General features: G+C 46.9%; 1 protein-coding gene across 7 annotated transcripts; it reads right to left on the reverse strand.

The window, feature by feature from the left end:
* Window positions 1-1,695: 1,695 nt before the first annotated feature.
* On the reverse strand, window positions 1,696-16,740 carry KAT7 (lysine acetyltransferase 7). Of its 7 annotated transcripts, XM_074162582.1 has the most exons (15): window positions 16,502-16,740; window positions 14,844-14,991; window positions 13,260-13,436; window positions 12,829-13,068; window positions 12,196-12,278; window positions 11,853-11,942; window positions 11,061-11,159; window positions 10,782-10,892; window positions 9,733-9,924; window positions 8,996-9,085; window positions 7,995-8,135; window positions 5,992-6,085; window positions 5,638-5,784; window positions 4,215-4,321; window positions 1,696-3,535 (listed from the first exon to the last, which is right to left on the reverse strand). In XM_074162582.1, exons 1-15 carry the CDS (start codon window positions 16,514-16,516, stop codon window positions 3,434-3,436), a joined length of 1,836 nt encoding a protein of 611 aa, XP_074018683.1. In that variant the 5' UTR covers window positions 16,517-16,740; the 3' UTR covers window positions 1,696-3,433. The 7 variants fall into 7 exon arrangements, with proteins under 7 accessions (XP_074018683.1, XP_074018684.1, XP_074018685.1 ...); XM_074162583.1 differs by lacking the exon at window positions 11,853-11,942 and having other exon boundaries at window positions 16,502-16,698; XM_074162584.1 differs by lacking the exon at window positions 12,829-13,068 and having other exon boundaries at window positions 16,502-16,516.
* Between the last annotated feature and the right edge of the window lie 685 nt (window positions 16,741-17,425).

The raw sequence follows: 17,425 nt of genomic DNA on the forward strand, positions 1-17,425 counted from the left end.
TGCTCCTCTTCACCTTTACTGGCATTCAAATTCTTATTTGATTTATACGAGTTTCAGTTCCACAATCAGTTCTTGTTTCTGGGATGTAGAGCTGAGGGGGTCTGGCTCTCAGCTTTCTCATTCAGTCTTGCATTCCATCTGTGTTTGTGCCTGGGTTTCTTTGGGTCTGTCACAGCAAAGAACTCTCTGTAGGGGGTACCACTGGGCTTACAATGACTTACATTAGCTATTCCTGTGTTAGGTCAAGGCTGTATGCAAGTGGGTTTTTTATAATGAGAAAAGAAGGGGGGGGCAAGAAGGCATCAAACCAGGAAAATTTACTGAAAGCACCAGCTGCTTTTTGGTAGCGTCGTAGTTTTTAGGAGGGCTTCAAACTGCCCATCCAGAATGTAACATCTGCACGTTTGCAGTTGCTATGAATAAACTGCGGGTGAAACCATGAGCACGTCCCATCCTCTGGTTACCCAGAGATGTTTATGACTATCTGTGACTCACTACTTAATTAGTGCTTGCATTACCAAAGCACCCAGAGGTCTCTCTCAAGCGTTGGACCCCCTCGCGTTAAGAACCGTACAAATACAGAGAGACAGTCGCTGCCTCCGAGAAGTCACAACATAAACAGACCTGACAGAATAAGGACTAGAGGGAAAGAAAAGCTTTGAGAGGGGCTGGCTGTGACAGCAGAGCAGCGTGGGGAATAAACCCTTATCCTTTTGTCTCTGTCTAGTTACTACAATCACGCTGCATCTCGCTGTAATTGCAAGAAAAACAAACAAACAAACAAGGCGGCAGGCAAAAAACTGCAACTGGTATAGTACAAAACTGTGCTCAAATAAGTAAAAGCAATGCTCCCAAATCAAACGCTTAAAAAAATGCCTCATTAAGGAAAACATGACAGAATGAGGAAAAGCCTTGATGCGACTCGAGTAAACAAGCATCATTGCTCAGGGAAGTGTCCTTGATTTTGATCATAATCCCACCACGACTCCCAGGGTGTTCCATCTCCATGACTTTGCTCTTTCTTCACAAGCTGAGCACCTCTAGTCCCAGGTCCCCATCACTGAACATCTCAGCCTTACTCCTCACAGCTCCCTGCAGCTCAGAGCCCAAAAACATTCCCTGCTCTTTTTAACTCCCTCAGAGTTAGGTAGAAAAGCAGAATCTTTGGAGAGAGCTGGAGCAGATAATGTGTAATTAACCATTTAATATCAGAGATGACATCAAAGACTGCAAATGTTTGAGATACGCTGAACTTCAAACACCGTTGAAGATCAGAGACTTCACTGCCCCAAGCCCTCCCACAGTACAAGAAGGTCTGGTCATGGAAGCACAGGCGGCTAAAAATCCAGCACTATCAACTTTTAGGATAACTCCTTCTGTCTTCAGTGAACTTCATGTTGACAAATGCCATCCCAATTTTGCATGACACATGTACCTTGTCAGTATGTGGCAAACTCCACGTGTTCCTCGTGGCAGCCTCCTATGTACAGTAAGCTCTGGAGTGAATACACAATACGGGCAATTTCCAAAAGATTCATCCTAAAAGCCAGTCTAGTCACAATCCTTAACACACCAGGCACAAAGATGGGTTCCAAATTAGTCCCCTGCAACATAAAGCGACAGCTTCACTTAATTGGAGATGCAGAATAGCATCGGACTGAAAAAAATAAATAAATAAAAAGAAGGCATAAACTTGAGCAGAGAACATGCTTTATTGAGAAGTAGATACAAGAATAGCACATTCTACCACATCATGGGAACAAGGTTTAGCTTCTGCACAAGAATGGCCTTCTTCCCTACTCCACAAGAGATCTACTTGGTTGGATAGTTTCATGAGTATCTGTAGTTAGTTACAATACAGGAGCAAAGGGCATGAGACAGCAAACTTCAGTAATGCCCACAAGGTATACACCATGTACTGATGATCTTTTTTCTTTTTTTTTTGTTTTTTTTTTTGTTTTGTTTTTAAGGAGGCAGAGAAAGGCAGACAACCATCAGAAGAGCAGTAGAGAACTTTTCCACACTAGGATGGGTCAGTGGTTAACAGGAAACGGCTCCCACCTACCGGTACATTGCAAGCGCTTCATTTCAGACACCGTTCAATGAGGAAGCATTGGAAGGTTGAAGTGAAATCAGCACTATATGATGCTGCCATCGTCTACCCCAAGATTGTCCCCCCCTTTTAATCACACTGGAGCCATATAGGAAACTTGTGGCACAAAGACAGTGGTTATACTTGAAAGCCATTGTACGATAGTTTCTTCCGATGGTGCTGATGGGAGAGAGGAAGTAAAAGCTTTTTTTGTTTTACAAAGACAAACAAGAACGCACTGTCAGAGAAGCAAACCATCCACACAGCTAACTGGAGCTGCCACGATGCACAGAACGTACACTGTAGGCAATCCAACAACTGACGATATTTGCAATGTAGAGTTTCTGTGGCTGTTTGGACAAGGCTGGCAAAAAATCTGTCCAAAGTTTTTATTTCTTCAGTCTAGAGGGAAAAAATCCTCTCTAATTCAAAGAGACCTACCATTCAAGGAAGACTGCTCTGGGTAAAGTATCTCCAGTGAAATATACTGAACAGGCTGCTTCTGTGTAAAGGAACCCAATAACTCCAAAAGATAAACAGGAAAAAACAGTAACTTATAATCAAAGAGGTCTCTCCAACAGCTGTGGCACTGGAGTAGCTCCAGGAGCATTTACCAAGAGCCACTCTCTGGAACATCTCAGCCCATGATGTTCTCACACACCCAGCCTTCGGCTCCTCCAGGGTACCACTCACAATCACACCGCTCACTCACAAGGCATGAAAGCTTCTGACTGTACAATATTAACTATGTGAAGACCATATTATATGGAAAACCCTGCTGAAAGTGATGGTATGTTACCTTACTAAAACTGATACACGGAATGGAAACACAGTCCATCAGGCAGGACTAGTTAAAAACGCCGAAGTCAGTGTAACTGCAGCTTGGTGGAAAACCAGACTTTCCCCAAACAAGCATTATTAGACCTTGTTCAAAAGCCACAGAAGTTACCTCCATTACTTAGAACGCAAGGAACCTGAAGGAAGAAACAACCAGATTATAGGACACAACACAACCTCATCGGAATAAGAACATGAGGGTGAGACCAGTGACTGGACAGGTACAGTACCAGATATCAGAACTCCTTGGGCCAGCGCTGCTAGGAGCTTCGTTTGGGTCCTATACAGATCCAATCCTTGCAACCTCATTGAGGCCGAAACATAAAGTTCCTCAGAACTAGCGTCTGTGGTGTGCACAAAAGATCCGGGCCAGAACAGTACCAAGGGGAACTGATCTTTCGGGAGGGTACTGTACCAGGCAATCACAACAGCAACAGATACAACAGAGATCCCGAGGGTACTTCCTACTGCTGGGGTTTCACTGGCTTCAGGAGTGAGAGACAGTTAAGTTCCCTTAGGAGGGGTCCATTTCAAACAGCTGGGATCCATTATCTTATTGCTGTTGGATCTTTTTGCCTCTTTGGCTATCCATTCATCAATCAGATCCTAAGGAAAAGAGCATGAAAGGGCAGGTTAAAACAATCGATCCGCGATGGGAGAATTATCCACGGTACAACACCACACATCCAAGCCCACAAACATGAAGATGACCAGCCTACTGACTGCTCAGCATGACAAATGGAACATTTCCTCCACGGTGCGTCCTAGAAGCCCTTCCAATCCCACTGATAAGGCTACTTTTAGCTACAAAGTGAAGTCGCAGGGCAGGGAAAACAAAAGAGAAGCCATCACATTTGGGGATTTATAAACCACTTGTCTTATACCTAATGAGGGTACGCACAGGACTCATTCAGACTCCTGTTAATTCAGTTCACTCCTATGTCACCCATTTGCCCAGTAAAGGGCAGGCGTGAGGAGCAGCATGACGGGAACATTGATCCACTGCTCCCGCTAAAAAGCTGCTTATGATGAGCAACGTTATTCCACACATCAGAGAAGGAAGGTCAATAGAGCAGATTTTTACTCTACTGAAGACTCAGGTTGGATGCTCGTGGCGTATTTTATCAGTTACTGCGTTTGAAAATTACAGCGCCCCCTCAGTAGAATGAAGAGGCTGGAAAACCCAGCACAATGCAAAGGAAATACCAATTTCAGCAAGTTCATATGAATCTAACAACTAAATATAAGGAAAGAAAAATGCAGAAAGAGCCACCATAAATCTTACCTGTCTTTTTAGGACCAGGTGTTTTCCCTTCCAGTACTTGAGCATCTGAAGCGCCTGCAACGTGCTAACAATGTCGACGGGGTTCACTGCGGTCTCCTGACTGATTTCTGCAAACCAGCAACAGTTTATGTTAGAACAGAAACAAATTCCTCCTCAATAGCCTACAATTGTTAGTTTACAGCTTTTAATCTCACTCTTGAGGGCTGACTGATTGCAAATAGCATGAAGAACCACAGGCTGTGGATATAAGCCACATAGAGCTGTACAGGAACAGCCCAGCTCATCCCAGAACTGGAAACCCAGTCTAGGAGGAGCACTGGGGAAAAAAATCGGTTGAAATAGAACATGAACAGAACATTACCCCTCTACTCTGCTCTTGTGAGACCCCACCTGGAGCACTGTGTCCACCTTTGGAGTCCTCAACACAGGAAGGACATGGACCTGTTGGAACAGGTCCAGAGGAAGCCACAAAAATAATCAGAGGGCTGGAGCACCTCTCCTATGAGGACAGGCTGAGAGAGATGGGGTTGTTCAGCCCAGAGAAGAGAAGGCTCCAGGGAGACCTTATAACGGCCTTCCAGTACCTGAAAGGGGCTACAGGAGAGATGGGGAGAGACTCTTGATCAAGGAGGGGAGCCATACGATGAGGGGTAATGGTTTTAAATTGAAAAAGGGAAGATTTAGATTAAATGCTAGAAAGAGATTCTTTGCTGTGAGGGTGGTGAGAGCCCGGCCCAGGTTGCCCAGAGAAGCTGTGGATGCCCCATCCCTGGAGGGGTTCAAGGCCAGGTTGGAGGGGGCTTGGAGCAACCTGGTCTGGTGGGAGGTGTCCCTGCCCAGGGCAGGGAGTTGGAACTCAATGATCTTTAAGGCTCCTTCCAACTCTAACCATTCTATGATAATGATTTAGTGATACTGCTTTTAGGATTCACGTTAATATAGTGTAATCCTCCGAAAGAAAATGTAGCCACCTCTTCAGAACTACCTCAACATCTCTACGAACTGCTGCACAACCCTACGTGCCATAAACATAAAAATGCTATTAAAAGAAGTCCAAATAGTCTTAGTATTTTTCCAAAGCATTTGAAAGCCTCTCAGTGGAGCCATTTTTCTTTTTCAAGTTAACATTCTAATCTACAGATGGATAAAGTTCTTTGCTGAATCTTTTTTAAAGGTGTATTTTTTAAGAGAAGAAGCCAGTACCTACTTTCAGAACTGTGTAAGGTGGCTTATCTCTAATGGTGGCAGGACTGGAAAGGAATATTCCCCCAACTATGGGAATATTCCACTGTGCTGCTACATAAACACCTCTGTGAATGAGTCAAGCACGACCTGCCTCATAGTTGAGAAAAACGAGTGAATGAGATGAATAAGCATGTTCCTGAACCAATTCACTACAAGCTTATTTAGCCTGAAAACATACCTTTTATAGAGATCTCTTTTCCTTGGAAATTATGCAGGTAACGAAGGAGAACTTCCTTCCAGTAACTGCGGTAGCTGATGAGACCTAAGTCAGACAGAGGGCGTTCTGGAGAGCCAACTTTTTCTTCTACTTTAGAAAGCAAATAGCCTGGAAAGGAAAAAAAAAAAAAAAAACAAACCATAATTTATCCTTCTTAAAGTACTCTCTCCTGACTGTTACCCCCTTTAGCACATGTAGAAACCTGAAAACTGCTCAAATACTGAAAACTGCTCAACCACCACCAGAGAAACGTTAGATCTCTTGGTAAAATTGTTGTGTTGGACAGAATATGTCTCAGAATTTCTCTTTACTTACTGAAGTCAATGAGCATTTTGCCGTAACCCTGCCTCATATATTGAGGCATCGTCAGGATACAAGAAACATTGTAGTTGAGAAAAGAATTCTTCTCCTAAAAACAAGAAAGAGCAGAGAGGATACGTTAACAGGCCTGGATCTGTACAAACAATGGGTAGATCTTAATCCCAACAGACTGAACAAGCCTGTGCAACTGATACAATACAAGGCAAAAGGAGCAACAGTAGAAAAACCTGCCTAACAACAAGTAACATGATCATCCTTCAGCTCCCAACCTGGCCTAGTGTCGTACTTTATTAGCCATTAAATTAGGTGTTTAGTGCACAATTTTAAGCCTCGGATGGCTGGCTGTGGAGTTGTACCTGAAAAGAGCCAGTACCACCCTCACTGCCACCTCTGTCATCTACCAGCTTTATATGCAACAAGAAAGCGATGTAACAGCAGCCTGATAAGCACATGGTCTATACTGAAATGTTCAGATAAAGAAGAGACTCAAGACACAGTTATGCTCAGATCAATACAGATTTTCCTTTACAGGTTGTTTTTTTTTTTTTTAAAGATATTTATTCAATTTTGACTCAGGTGATTTAAGAGAGAGAGTTTCCTGCACGTTATTCAGGAGAGTATTCTCCTATAGAATTTCACTGACTGAAATAAGTAAACTGCTAAGTGGATTGCATGATATCACCACGTCCAGAAGGGTAATTGCTTGTTCTGTACTGAAATAGGAACAACCAGGAAATGTATTTCCCCAATGTGCAGCAGAGGTTAAACACACAGACTGGCTATTTTTTTAGGTAGGCAAACAGTTGAGAAAACTGGCTCCTACTCTAAGCTTGGCCAATGACTTACTTGTGGGATACGCTAAAGTTACTTGAGTTATGTCTCAGCTTTTCCACCTAAGAGTTTTTATTTCTTCAAGTAGATTATTTTAAAAAGAATTAAGCACGGTGACATATCTATTTTAATATATTTTATCTATATTTATTTGCATTTTCTTTATCATTACTTTTTTTATTAATCACAGAATTGTCTAGGTTGGAAGGGACCTTTAAGATCATCTAGTCCAACCCTCAACCTAACTCTGATAAAAACCATCACTAACCCATGTCTCTAAGCACTATGTCAACCTGTCTTTTAAATACCTCCAGGGATGGTGCCTCAACCACTTCCCTGGGCAGCCCATTCCAACGCTTAATAACACTTTCAGTGTCAAAACTTTTCCTAATATCCAATCTGAACCTCCCCGGCACAACTTGAGGCCATTTCCTCTTGTCCCATCACCTGCTCCTTGGGAAAAGGGTCCGACCCCCCCTGGCTACACCCTCCTTTCAGGGAGTTGTAGAGAGTGAGAAGGTCTCCCCTCAGCCTCCTTTTCTCCAGGCTGAACACCCCCAGCTCCCTCAGACGCTCCTCATAAGACTTACTCTCCAGACCCCTCACCAGCTCCATTGCCCTTCTCTGGACCCGCTCTGGCACCTCAAGGTCTTTTTTGTGGTGAGGGGCCCAAAACCGGACACAGCACTCAAGGTGGGGCCTCACCAGTGCCCAGTACAGGGGGACGGTCACCTCCTGAGTCTTACTTGCCACTCTGTTCCTGATACAGGCCAGGACACTGGTGGCCTTCTTAGCCACCTGGGCACACTGCTGACTCGTGTTCAGCCGATAGTCGACCAACAGCCCCAGGCCCTTTTGTGCCGTACAGCTCCAGCCACTTTTGCCTACATCTAAGACACCACTATCCTTCCCAACAACAATAGCTCATTTGAGCTTATTTGGGGTTTTGGTAGCAGTGAGAAAAGATGCTACAGCAAAGCACCTGCAACCCCAGCAGCAAACAGTAAGAACAATTCACACAGATCAGGTTTGAAACTTTATCTACTCCTAAAAGCAACAAATCCTGAGACTGCAAAAACTCAGAGGGGAGATTCAGCACTGATAATTGGTGTCCTAAATCTCATTCTAATGAAGTAGTAACACTTATGGATATATTTTCAACTAACCTTGGAGAAATATCCTATCAGGTGACAGCCAGTGTTGTCAGCTTCCGTCATGACATAGAAGAGGAAGGGTTCAACATCGTAATACAGTGTTTTATGGTCCAAGAAAAGTTTTGCCAGCAGACACAGGTTTTGACAGTAGATCTAGAAGTAAAAGGAGAGTAGGATACAGTTATTACACAGATTTATTACACTGGAACATCTCAAGAGTGGATAAAACCAGGCATACATGGGAAATGACAAGAAAATTCTGAATCCTCTGAGAAAGGACATACAGTCTCTCAAACAGAGCAGCTGGGCCAGGAAACAATTCCATTTGTGATGAAACTTGATAAGCCTGGCTTCCTACGGGTGGGAATTAGCATTTGTGATATCAATCTCTGAATGCCCAAAACATCACATCCTCAGTGAAGGGGAGCAGGAGGCTTGAAGGTTATCTCTGGTAACTAGAGAAGTCTCCTCCCAACTTCCAGCGGTGCAGGATTTAGCTTCTGAATTTGTTTCTTTGTTCTTTCCTCTAAACCCTTCAAGACTGGACACAGAGATGGGGCATAAGGCCGGTGCTGCTAATTAGCACTGACTCTGCAGCTGCAGATTCCAGTTCCACCCTTCGATTCAGGGCTCAGATCACCCTCAATATCATGGGGCTGCTTCGCACCCCAACCCGAATCTGGCTGAGTACCGTGTAGTGATCTACTGAGGCCAAACACAGAATTTCCCACTAACTTTCAGAAAGGGATCTTTACCCACGCCTCCGAGCAGGGTATGAGACAACAGATGGAACTGCCAGAGCACAACAGGGCTGAGGAATAACCACAAAGAAAATGCAGACAGAACTACTGCCAGAATTGCAAGAATGGACAGATCAGACTCCACTAGTTTTTCTGCAATTACAGAGAGAAAGGGCCATTTACATCCTGTTTCTCTAGAAGAAAAGCAGCACTCGGCACATTTGAAAGACAGACTCCACACTGAAGACTGACCTAACAATCGCAGCCACTTACCTTGTTCTTTTTCCCATCCACTTCAAACACCGAAATGGAGCCTTTGCGGTAGATTTCATCACCTGGTGGATGTTTCCAAACACATTTTGCCTATGACCAGAAAACAAAGCTAGGGTAACACTGCTGTTTTAAAGGCAGAAAAGATGAGGACTACAGAGGGCTACAAAGATGATGAGGGGCCTGGAGCATCTCTTTTATGAGGAAAGGCTGAGGGACTTGGGGCTTTTTAGTCTGGAGAAGAAAAGGCTGAGGGGGGATCTGATCAACGCCTATAAATACTTAAAGGGTGGGTGTCAGGAGGATGGGGCCAGTCTTTTTTCAGTGGTGCCCAGGGACAGGACTAGAGGGAACAGGCACAAACTTGAACATAAGAAGTTCCATCTAAACATGAGGAGGAACTTCTTTCCTGTGAGGGTGGCAGAGCCCTGGAACAGGCTGCCCAGAGAGGTGGTGGAGTCTCCTTCTCTGGAGACATTCAAACCCTGCCTGGACACATTCCTGTGCAACCTGCTCTGGGTGGACCTGCTTTGGCAAGGGTTTGGACTAGATGATCTCCAGAGGTCCCTTCTAACCCCGTATCATTCTGTGATTCTGGGAAAAGGTTACAACAGCTACTGGATATACCAAGAAACATGCAGTTTTATCACCTCCTAAAGCGAGCAATTCAGCTAATAGTAATGTTTTAAAGTGTTTACGTGCTGAAATCAGATTTAAAGCTCAATCAGCTCTGCCCTTACCATGTGTCGGCGCAGTATTGTCTGGCTCTTCATGTATTTGAGACAGAACTCGCACATGTAGAGACGTCCCAGACGAGCGTATTCCTCTGGGTAGGGAGAATGATACCAGGTATCCAGCTCATAACGACCAAAAGCGATTGTTTTAATCATGTTGCTGCCTTCTGTGATCTGGCCCTGGAGCCGCAACTTCTCCTATGAATGAAAACAAAATGGATGATTATTTGAAAAAAAAAAAAAAAAACCTGAAGAGTAGGTAGAGAGGAAGAGGGTCCTATTGATTTCCCTCAAGGAAATCATTTACTTCAAGTCCTCTAAATTCATCTTTCAGTGTGACCATGTTTGATGACCCCTCCTCAATCAAACTCAGCCTGAGCCCCATGCACAAGCAGGACAGCTCCTGATTGTTCCTTTCTTCAGGATATGTTCTGTGAATCAGCACTTAGCAGCATGCTAACACTAGGATCACACTCCTTCTATCATGAAAGCAATGTAAGCTCCTTGCTTATTTCCTAAAATGTAGGAAGAGGGTACAGCCTAATGCTCTGCCTTACATTTCCCAGCTGCAATTGTCACTGGTAAACATCAAAGGATCTTTTGGTTCATCTTTGGAGATGGAGGGTGCCTTTGGAAAGCATGTACAAAAGGCTCGGCAATAGGAGGTTTTGAACTCCTCTCCAGTCACTGGCTACTGCCAATGTGACTTTTGTCTTTTGTTATCTCTCCTGAGCCATTCCTTCAGCAGATGAAGCTGCTAAAGTCCATTCTTTCACTGAAAACAAACACCTATTAAACGGGACTGGTATCAATCATTCCCCTCGAAGGCACTGCAGCATTTGGGACTGCAAATGCTTTGCTCCACCTGCACTTTCAGCAAACCCTCCGTGTGACCAGCACTTAAACATTATTTGTCCCTAGTGTCACTTTGTTGACTCGGCTGGGCTGTAGCTGCTCTTCTTACAAACTCTGACTCTGTCTGCACAAGTACAAAAAAAAAACCCAAACAGCATTCACATTTCTAACAAAGTCATTTGATGATTTAGAAGTCTCACCAGGTCCTCAGATGCTCGTGCTTGCGCTCTTCGGAAAAGCTCGAGGTCATACTCACTCGTCAGGTTTTCGAGCAGAGGTTCCCTGGTATTGCCATAGGTTTGTCTGTGCTCCTGGAACAATAAAATAATAGAGGAGGTTTTGCTGCCAGGCTGCTCCTAAGCTGCTGGATCTTGCCATTTTTTAGCTGAGAATGTTGCAGGATGACTGGGAAGCCAAACACCCTCATAGTGTTCTCATTCAGACAGAAGGGAATGAAAGAATGAAGTTACTGCTTTTACCATATATTTTTCTTTTTGCTCCTTGCTCAGGCCCGAGTTCCTCTTCTTCCTGAGCTCAGCTACTTTCTCTTTGTATCGCAGCTGTCTCTCTGTTGGTGCCTGAAAGAAACCAGAGGTGGAAACCTTTACTAAACTTCACCCACTTCAAACATCTTTCTTCATCTTCTCACGCTAAAAGACCTCTGTCCTGGCTTTCATTTGATGAGGTTTGTTGTCTCTGAACCAAATCCTGTGCTAATAAGAGGGTGCTGGAGGTACAACATAGGTATGGAAACCAGGAAAAGTTCCTTCCTACCACAGCTTGCCTTTGCCAATGCCCCTCAGTGCCACAGGACAGGCCGCACTCCTCATGCACTGCTTCATCATGGGGAAAAGCTCCGAGCTGACTCATTAAGTCATCCTGACTCAAGTCCAAGACTCATGAACTGAAAAATGCAATTCCCCTGGTTTTATTCTTTTCTCTTTAGTCAGAGTAAAATTGTAGTTTACAGTTGTGCAGGAATTCTCTTGTCCCACACATCAAAGCACACAGAGAAGAACATCCTGAGAACAGCTCCGGCCTCCTTTGAGGTGCCACCTCCCTGCCTGCTCCCGTGTCTCTCATTTAAGGGATACAATGAATTGCATTTGCTGAAACAAATTGGAGATGGCAAATAAAGACTGCCAGCACAGTAGTTTACCCAAGAAGTGACGAAAGGAGATCAAGTTAAAATCATGGTCTCTGGAAACCACAAGCTGAGGTTTTTTCCACTTTTACCTGAGCATCTACTCCGTTACGTGCAGGTGGCCTACCTGGTGTCTGGTGGCATGCCTGTTGTTGTCATCCTGCCGATGGGCCAGCATTCTCTCCTCAATCTGCTTATCCCGGCTCTGGGCTCGAACCTGGAAGCCAAAACTCATCTGTCAGTGCTGCAGTAAACTACTATCCAAGCCTTCATCTTTTCCATTTCTCCTTTAGGTGAATTTTCAGAACTGTAATTCACAGATGATGTGACATACAAATGTTTTACAGCTAAAGACATCAGCTGAAACATCATCACTCTTATTTTCTGTTCACAAGTGACAGGTCCTGGCACTTTGTTCCCAAAAAAACCCCATAAATAATGGTTGAAGATAAAACAGAAGACTCATTTACCTTGCACTCATCTGCTGAAAGATTATGATACAGTGGGCATCCCGATATGGAGAAGTGTCGCTCGTGTTTTCCAGTTAGGTGTCCTGCAAAGGATCAGAAAAAACCACGCTTTTAACATACAATCAATAAAGAGGTTTAAAAAGTATCCTAGATGGGCAGATAGCTCATAGGAGCTTCTCAAGGAGCATGCTCAGTGTAAGAGAAGGAGCACACTTCACGGCACATGCTTTAAGAACAAAGGAGGAAAATCTGTTTCACGCTAACTCAAAAGCTGCACTCCATGCAAGCAGCCAGGTATGTTAGAGGTCTGCAATAATTTGTTTCTGAAAACCTGCTTCTGGCAGAGACCAGTGCCCTTCCTGCAAGACTCTGCATCTTCCTCCCACACCTGTGCTCATACTCCTCACCTGTGCTTTATCCTGTCATCCCCCAAACACTCCTGAGCCAGAAACACCTCCAGGAGGAATACACCTGCAGATATGCTTCATATCCCTTTTCTATACCCAATTCTCAGTAATACTTCTGGTTCTAATTAAGTGCTTATTATTGGGACGTATAACTCAACTGAGCGGGACTTTGAATATCACAGCAGGAATGCAAAAACCAACAGATTAATCCTGGAGCTGAAATTACCTAAAGAGTTACAACCAGGAGTGGGACATTTCATGTTGAAATTGTAGCTTTCATGGAAGCGGCGGCGCTTAGGGCGGTGAGACAGGTCACTTCCAGAATCCTTCATGGACATGTCCTTGGCAATGCTCTCATCATGGGATACATTTGGACTGGAGATATCAATATCAGACTCTGAGGAAGGGGCATTCCCGGTGGGGGTACGAGGTGGAGACTCATCGTGATCCGCTGCATTTTTAGTGTCTGAATAAGGATCAAGATGTTACAAATTTGCCTGAAAGAAAGCTTTCAAAAAAATACGTAAAGCGACTCCGGACAGCTGTCTCAAACCCTCTATCCTCAGGATATCATACTGTGCCCTCAGAGAATGGAGTCACATACTCTTTCCAACAGCATTTTGAAAACTTTCAACACCTCACCGCATTCTCACATACCTCTGTCAGAAAAGTCAACCACTTGCTCGGTCTCTGACCCAGAGGAGCGAGTCTGCCGGAGCGGGTATTTCTTTGGCGTCACGGGAGCGGGTTGCTGTTGGCTGCGGGTTACCCTCCGCGTAGAATAGACCGGCTCTTCTGCTCCAAACGATGGTGGATTACGAACCGGACTGGAATCTAATTCCACAGAAACACCATAATTACACCCACAAGAACCACTGGAAGTCAGAGACTCGCCTCACATGTGCTCTGAAGTCTGTGATGCCAACATCTGATAGAGAGGTTGGACCAGATGATCCTTGAGGTCTCTCCAACGTGGGAGTCTATGATTACGATTGACAGCTGGGTATCAACACAGGGTTCTGTCCTACCACTCACCACTGCATGTCAGCACAAAGATATGCTCTGCTCTTCCGAGCTTAAATCTCTTGGCACTTTCACCAACACTGAGGAATCTGGAATTAGATCACCTTTCTCTGGACTTAATTACTTAATTAACTAGTAATTATAAACCAGCACCCATTTGGAAAGCTAAAGAACCGTTAGTTTAGATAAGAACGGTCAGTGTTTAGATAAGAACTATGAGGGTTTAGATAACCTTTGGGAATAGCAAGATTGCTTCTGATGTGAAGCTTTATTTGGAACCCTGTATGTGGCTTTGTAATCCTATACTTCTCATGAGACTATAAAACAATTATTTTGCATGAAAATAATGCTTTCATAACCTAGGAACATCACAGGCATCCCACACACATCCACATCACTTTTCCTCTTGTTTTAAAGACCTAATTACTAGGTGATTGTGCACATGTATTTCTTACCTGAAATAAAATTTGTCACAAACCAGAATCTTTATCAAAGCATATACATTGAGCAATGGAAACAAATTATCATCTACTACCGTTTTCTCCCCTTGATGCCAGATGGCAGCCTATTGACTAACAGCCCAGAAATGACTACACTAACACTAAAAATGAGGAGGTGGAAACATTCAATATTGCCTCTTACAATCTGGATGCTAAAGTAAAAGCACTCAAAATAACTGGCAATATGTTGATTACATTTATTGCAGAGCAGGGTCAGCGTCAGCAAGTCATGAAAATACATCTTGCCTTGCAGTACAGAAAACCCCAAACAAACAAACAAAGCAAATAAAAACAGCTTTCACCCCTAAACACTCTCTCTGTAACTTGGCTCCGGTACCAATATCACTGTTTAGATGATGGGAAACAAATTTTTAAAGTTCTCAGAAAAACTAGGTAAAGCTGGCAGTAGAGTCATGGGGTTTGAGTCCCACTTCCTTTAACAAGTAAACAGCTTTACTTTTTGAACAGAGGGTAGTCCAGCTTTGGCTTCCACCACCAGTGTAATCTTTGGATTATATTACATCATTTGTTCAACAGGCACTTAGAAAGACTGCTTTTTGCTGTGGTACGTTAATAGCCAATGAAAAAAGTTATATATTTTTATTTAGTTATAAACATTTAAGTTCTAAATGTCAGGAATATGGAGTACATTGAGCCTTTTCTTGCTTAAGAGATTGTTCTTCTTTTCCTTCTTTAAAAAAAAAAATCAAGCATTTACCTTGAGAGCTTTGACTGAGTCTGGCTGAGGAACGGGTGACACGGGCAGATCGTCGTGATGTGCCATCGCTTTCAGAGCTGTCTGTATGCTCAGGATCGGTAGAGAAATCGGAGTCTTCTGTTCCATCTGAGCTACTGCCCGCATTCCTCTGCAACACCACAGACCCAGACATTAGCACAAAAGCACTTAAAACTTGCATATTGTATTTATACTATATATAAAAGAGAAAATATTTGATGCTAGATAGTTAATTTCAAGCTGGCACAATGACATATGCAAACTACTAAGTGTCAAGTGTATTACTCTGGAGAAAATATCTTAATTTAGTAAATATGCAGTGTCAGACAGTGCCTTCAGCAATAAAGTTTCTGCAAACTAGTCCACTAAGAAAGGTCACAGCAGCACCCAATTTTATTTAAAGTAAAAGGTAAATGAAGGTTGAAAGCTGGAGAGCATATGCTGAGCTGCCCATTCTCGGTTCACCCTGCCAAGCCCACAGCACTCCCACACCATCTGCCTGTTCAAACCAGCCCAGACAGCCCAGCAGAGCACAAGGCCCCGCGGGAGCAGGTGGTGGAGCAAACAGATGGGCTCCGGCAACGGCCAAACTGACTCTTCCCCGCTCAGCAATTCAGGGCAGCGTGAGGGCTCCCCGGTGGAAGCAACGCGGGAAAACGAAGGCCCTCAGCGAAGCCGGCTGGGCCAAAAGAGGCTGCGAACATGGCTGCATTCACCTCGTCTCGGCCCACCCGAGCGGCCCCCTGCACCGCGCAGCGGCGGCTCTCCGAGGGAAGCAGGCCTCAGGAGTTGGCGGGCAGCCACCAGGCCTCCAAAGACTCTTTTCCCACAGCCCTGACCGGACAGCCGGGGAGTGGGAGCGTCCGTAGGTCTCGGTGCGGCCGGCCGGACCGGCGGAGGGCGGGCAGAGGCAGCCCCGACCGGCGGCCGGCCCTGAGGGGACGGCGCGAGCGCCCGCCTGAGGCGAAGGGCGGGGGCGGTGGGCGCGAGCGCAGCCCCCGCGCCGCTTTGTTTTGCGCCCAGCGGAGACCCGCCGGCCTCAGCCAATCACAGCGCGGGTGGGAGGGGCCGAAAGGGAGAGCCAGCCAATGACAGCTTAGAGAGCAAAAAGGCGTGGCCACCGGGCATGATTGACGGCAGCCGCCAGCCTATCGGTGCAAGCCTCGCTCCCACCGAAACATCAACCCGGGGGGGCGGGGTGAGATGGGGGGAAGGGAAAGAGGGAGAAACAAGGCACGCGCGGGGAGGTGACCGTTGGGGGCGTAGATGGGCAGCCGCGGGAGCCAATCAACTGTCAGCCCGGCAAGGCAGCCCGGCCAATACGCGACCAGCTCTCCAACGGCCTGCCCAATCGGAAGAGCCGAGAGGCGGAACGCGCGGCGGGCGCGGGGGAGGGGAAACGGTAACCGTTGGGGGCGATGAGTGACGAGCAAGGCGGCCAATCAGCGCCCAGCGTGCCCGAGCGGGAGCCAGTCAGGGAGCGAGCGGGGCGGGAGCTGGGGGCTGAAGGCCGCTATTTTCCCCTCGGTTTTGTGCCCGGGAGAGGTAGTGGAGGGGGTGGGGAAGGGGAGAAAAAAGCTGCTGTCGGAGCTCGTCAGTCCCCCCGGCGGGCGCCTTCCCGCTTCCCCGGCCGCACTCACCTTCCTGCGCGGCATCCTCGGTGGGGGCGGGGGCAGCGAGGTTGGCTGGTCCCCGGCGCCCCCAGTCCGCGAAGCGGCGGTGGCCGCCGTGTTAGCGCTGGCGGGCTCCGTGGTGACGGCCGTGTCTCCCGTCCTGCGGCACGTCTGCTCCGGCGGCGCCAGCCCGCTCCCGCCGCCGCCAGTCCCTGTTCCCTGCTCGGTCCCTCACGCTTCCGCCGGGACACGGTCCACACCCCCCCCTCCCTTCGTCACGTGACCCCCCCAGCCAGCCTCACGCCAGCGGGGGCTGCCATCTTGGATTCGGACAGGTATCCCGGCGGCGCCGCTGACAGTGAAGCTGCCGGCGGCCATCTTGAGTTCGGGCTGAAGGCCGGGGTAGTGGCGGCCATCTTGGGTCCGGGTGTGAAGTCAGCGGGCTGCTGGGGAGCGGCGCGGGTGTTTTCCCCGGGGAGCCATGTTGGGTGCGGGCAGCCTGAGCCCTCCCGCCGGGGGCCATCTTGGGGCCGGGCAGAGGCGCGTCGCCGGGTCCATTGGGTGGAGGAAGGCGGTGAGTCCCCGTTGCTTTTGAGGCGGAGGCGGGGAGCGCTGCGCCTCTGGCTGGCGGCCCCCCTCCTGCTGTGGGGGGTGCCGCCGCCCGCCCTGCCTGCGGGCCTGCTGGAGGGAGAGGCCTTTCCCGGGGCCTGGCTCCGGGGCGGGCCGTCGCAGGGGCCTAACGGGCCTGGGCGGGCTTCGCAGGCCTGGGCGGCTTTGGGCTCTCGTTCGGAAAGGCTTTGGTCGTTAATTAATCTTTCTGCTCTGGAAAGGGGGGTTGTTTCTGGTGACGCTTTGCCTGTGTGGTTCTCTCATGGGTGAATGTGAGCTGGTCGTGTTTCTGCCCTGAGCCGAAGGGGCATCTTGTGGTTCCCCTGAGGTGGCTCTCGCTGC

This window comes from Numenius arquata, chromosome 23, assembly GCF_964106895.1.
Source record: "Numenius arquata chromosome 23, bNumArq3.hap1.1, whole genome shotgun sequence".
NCBI classification, from domain to species: domain Eukaryota; kingdom Metazoa; phylum Chordata; class Aves; order Charadriiformes; family Scolopacidae; genus Numenius; species Numenius arquata.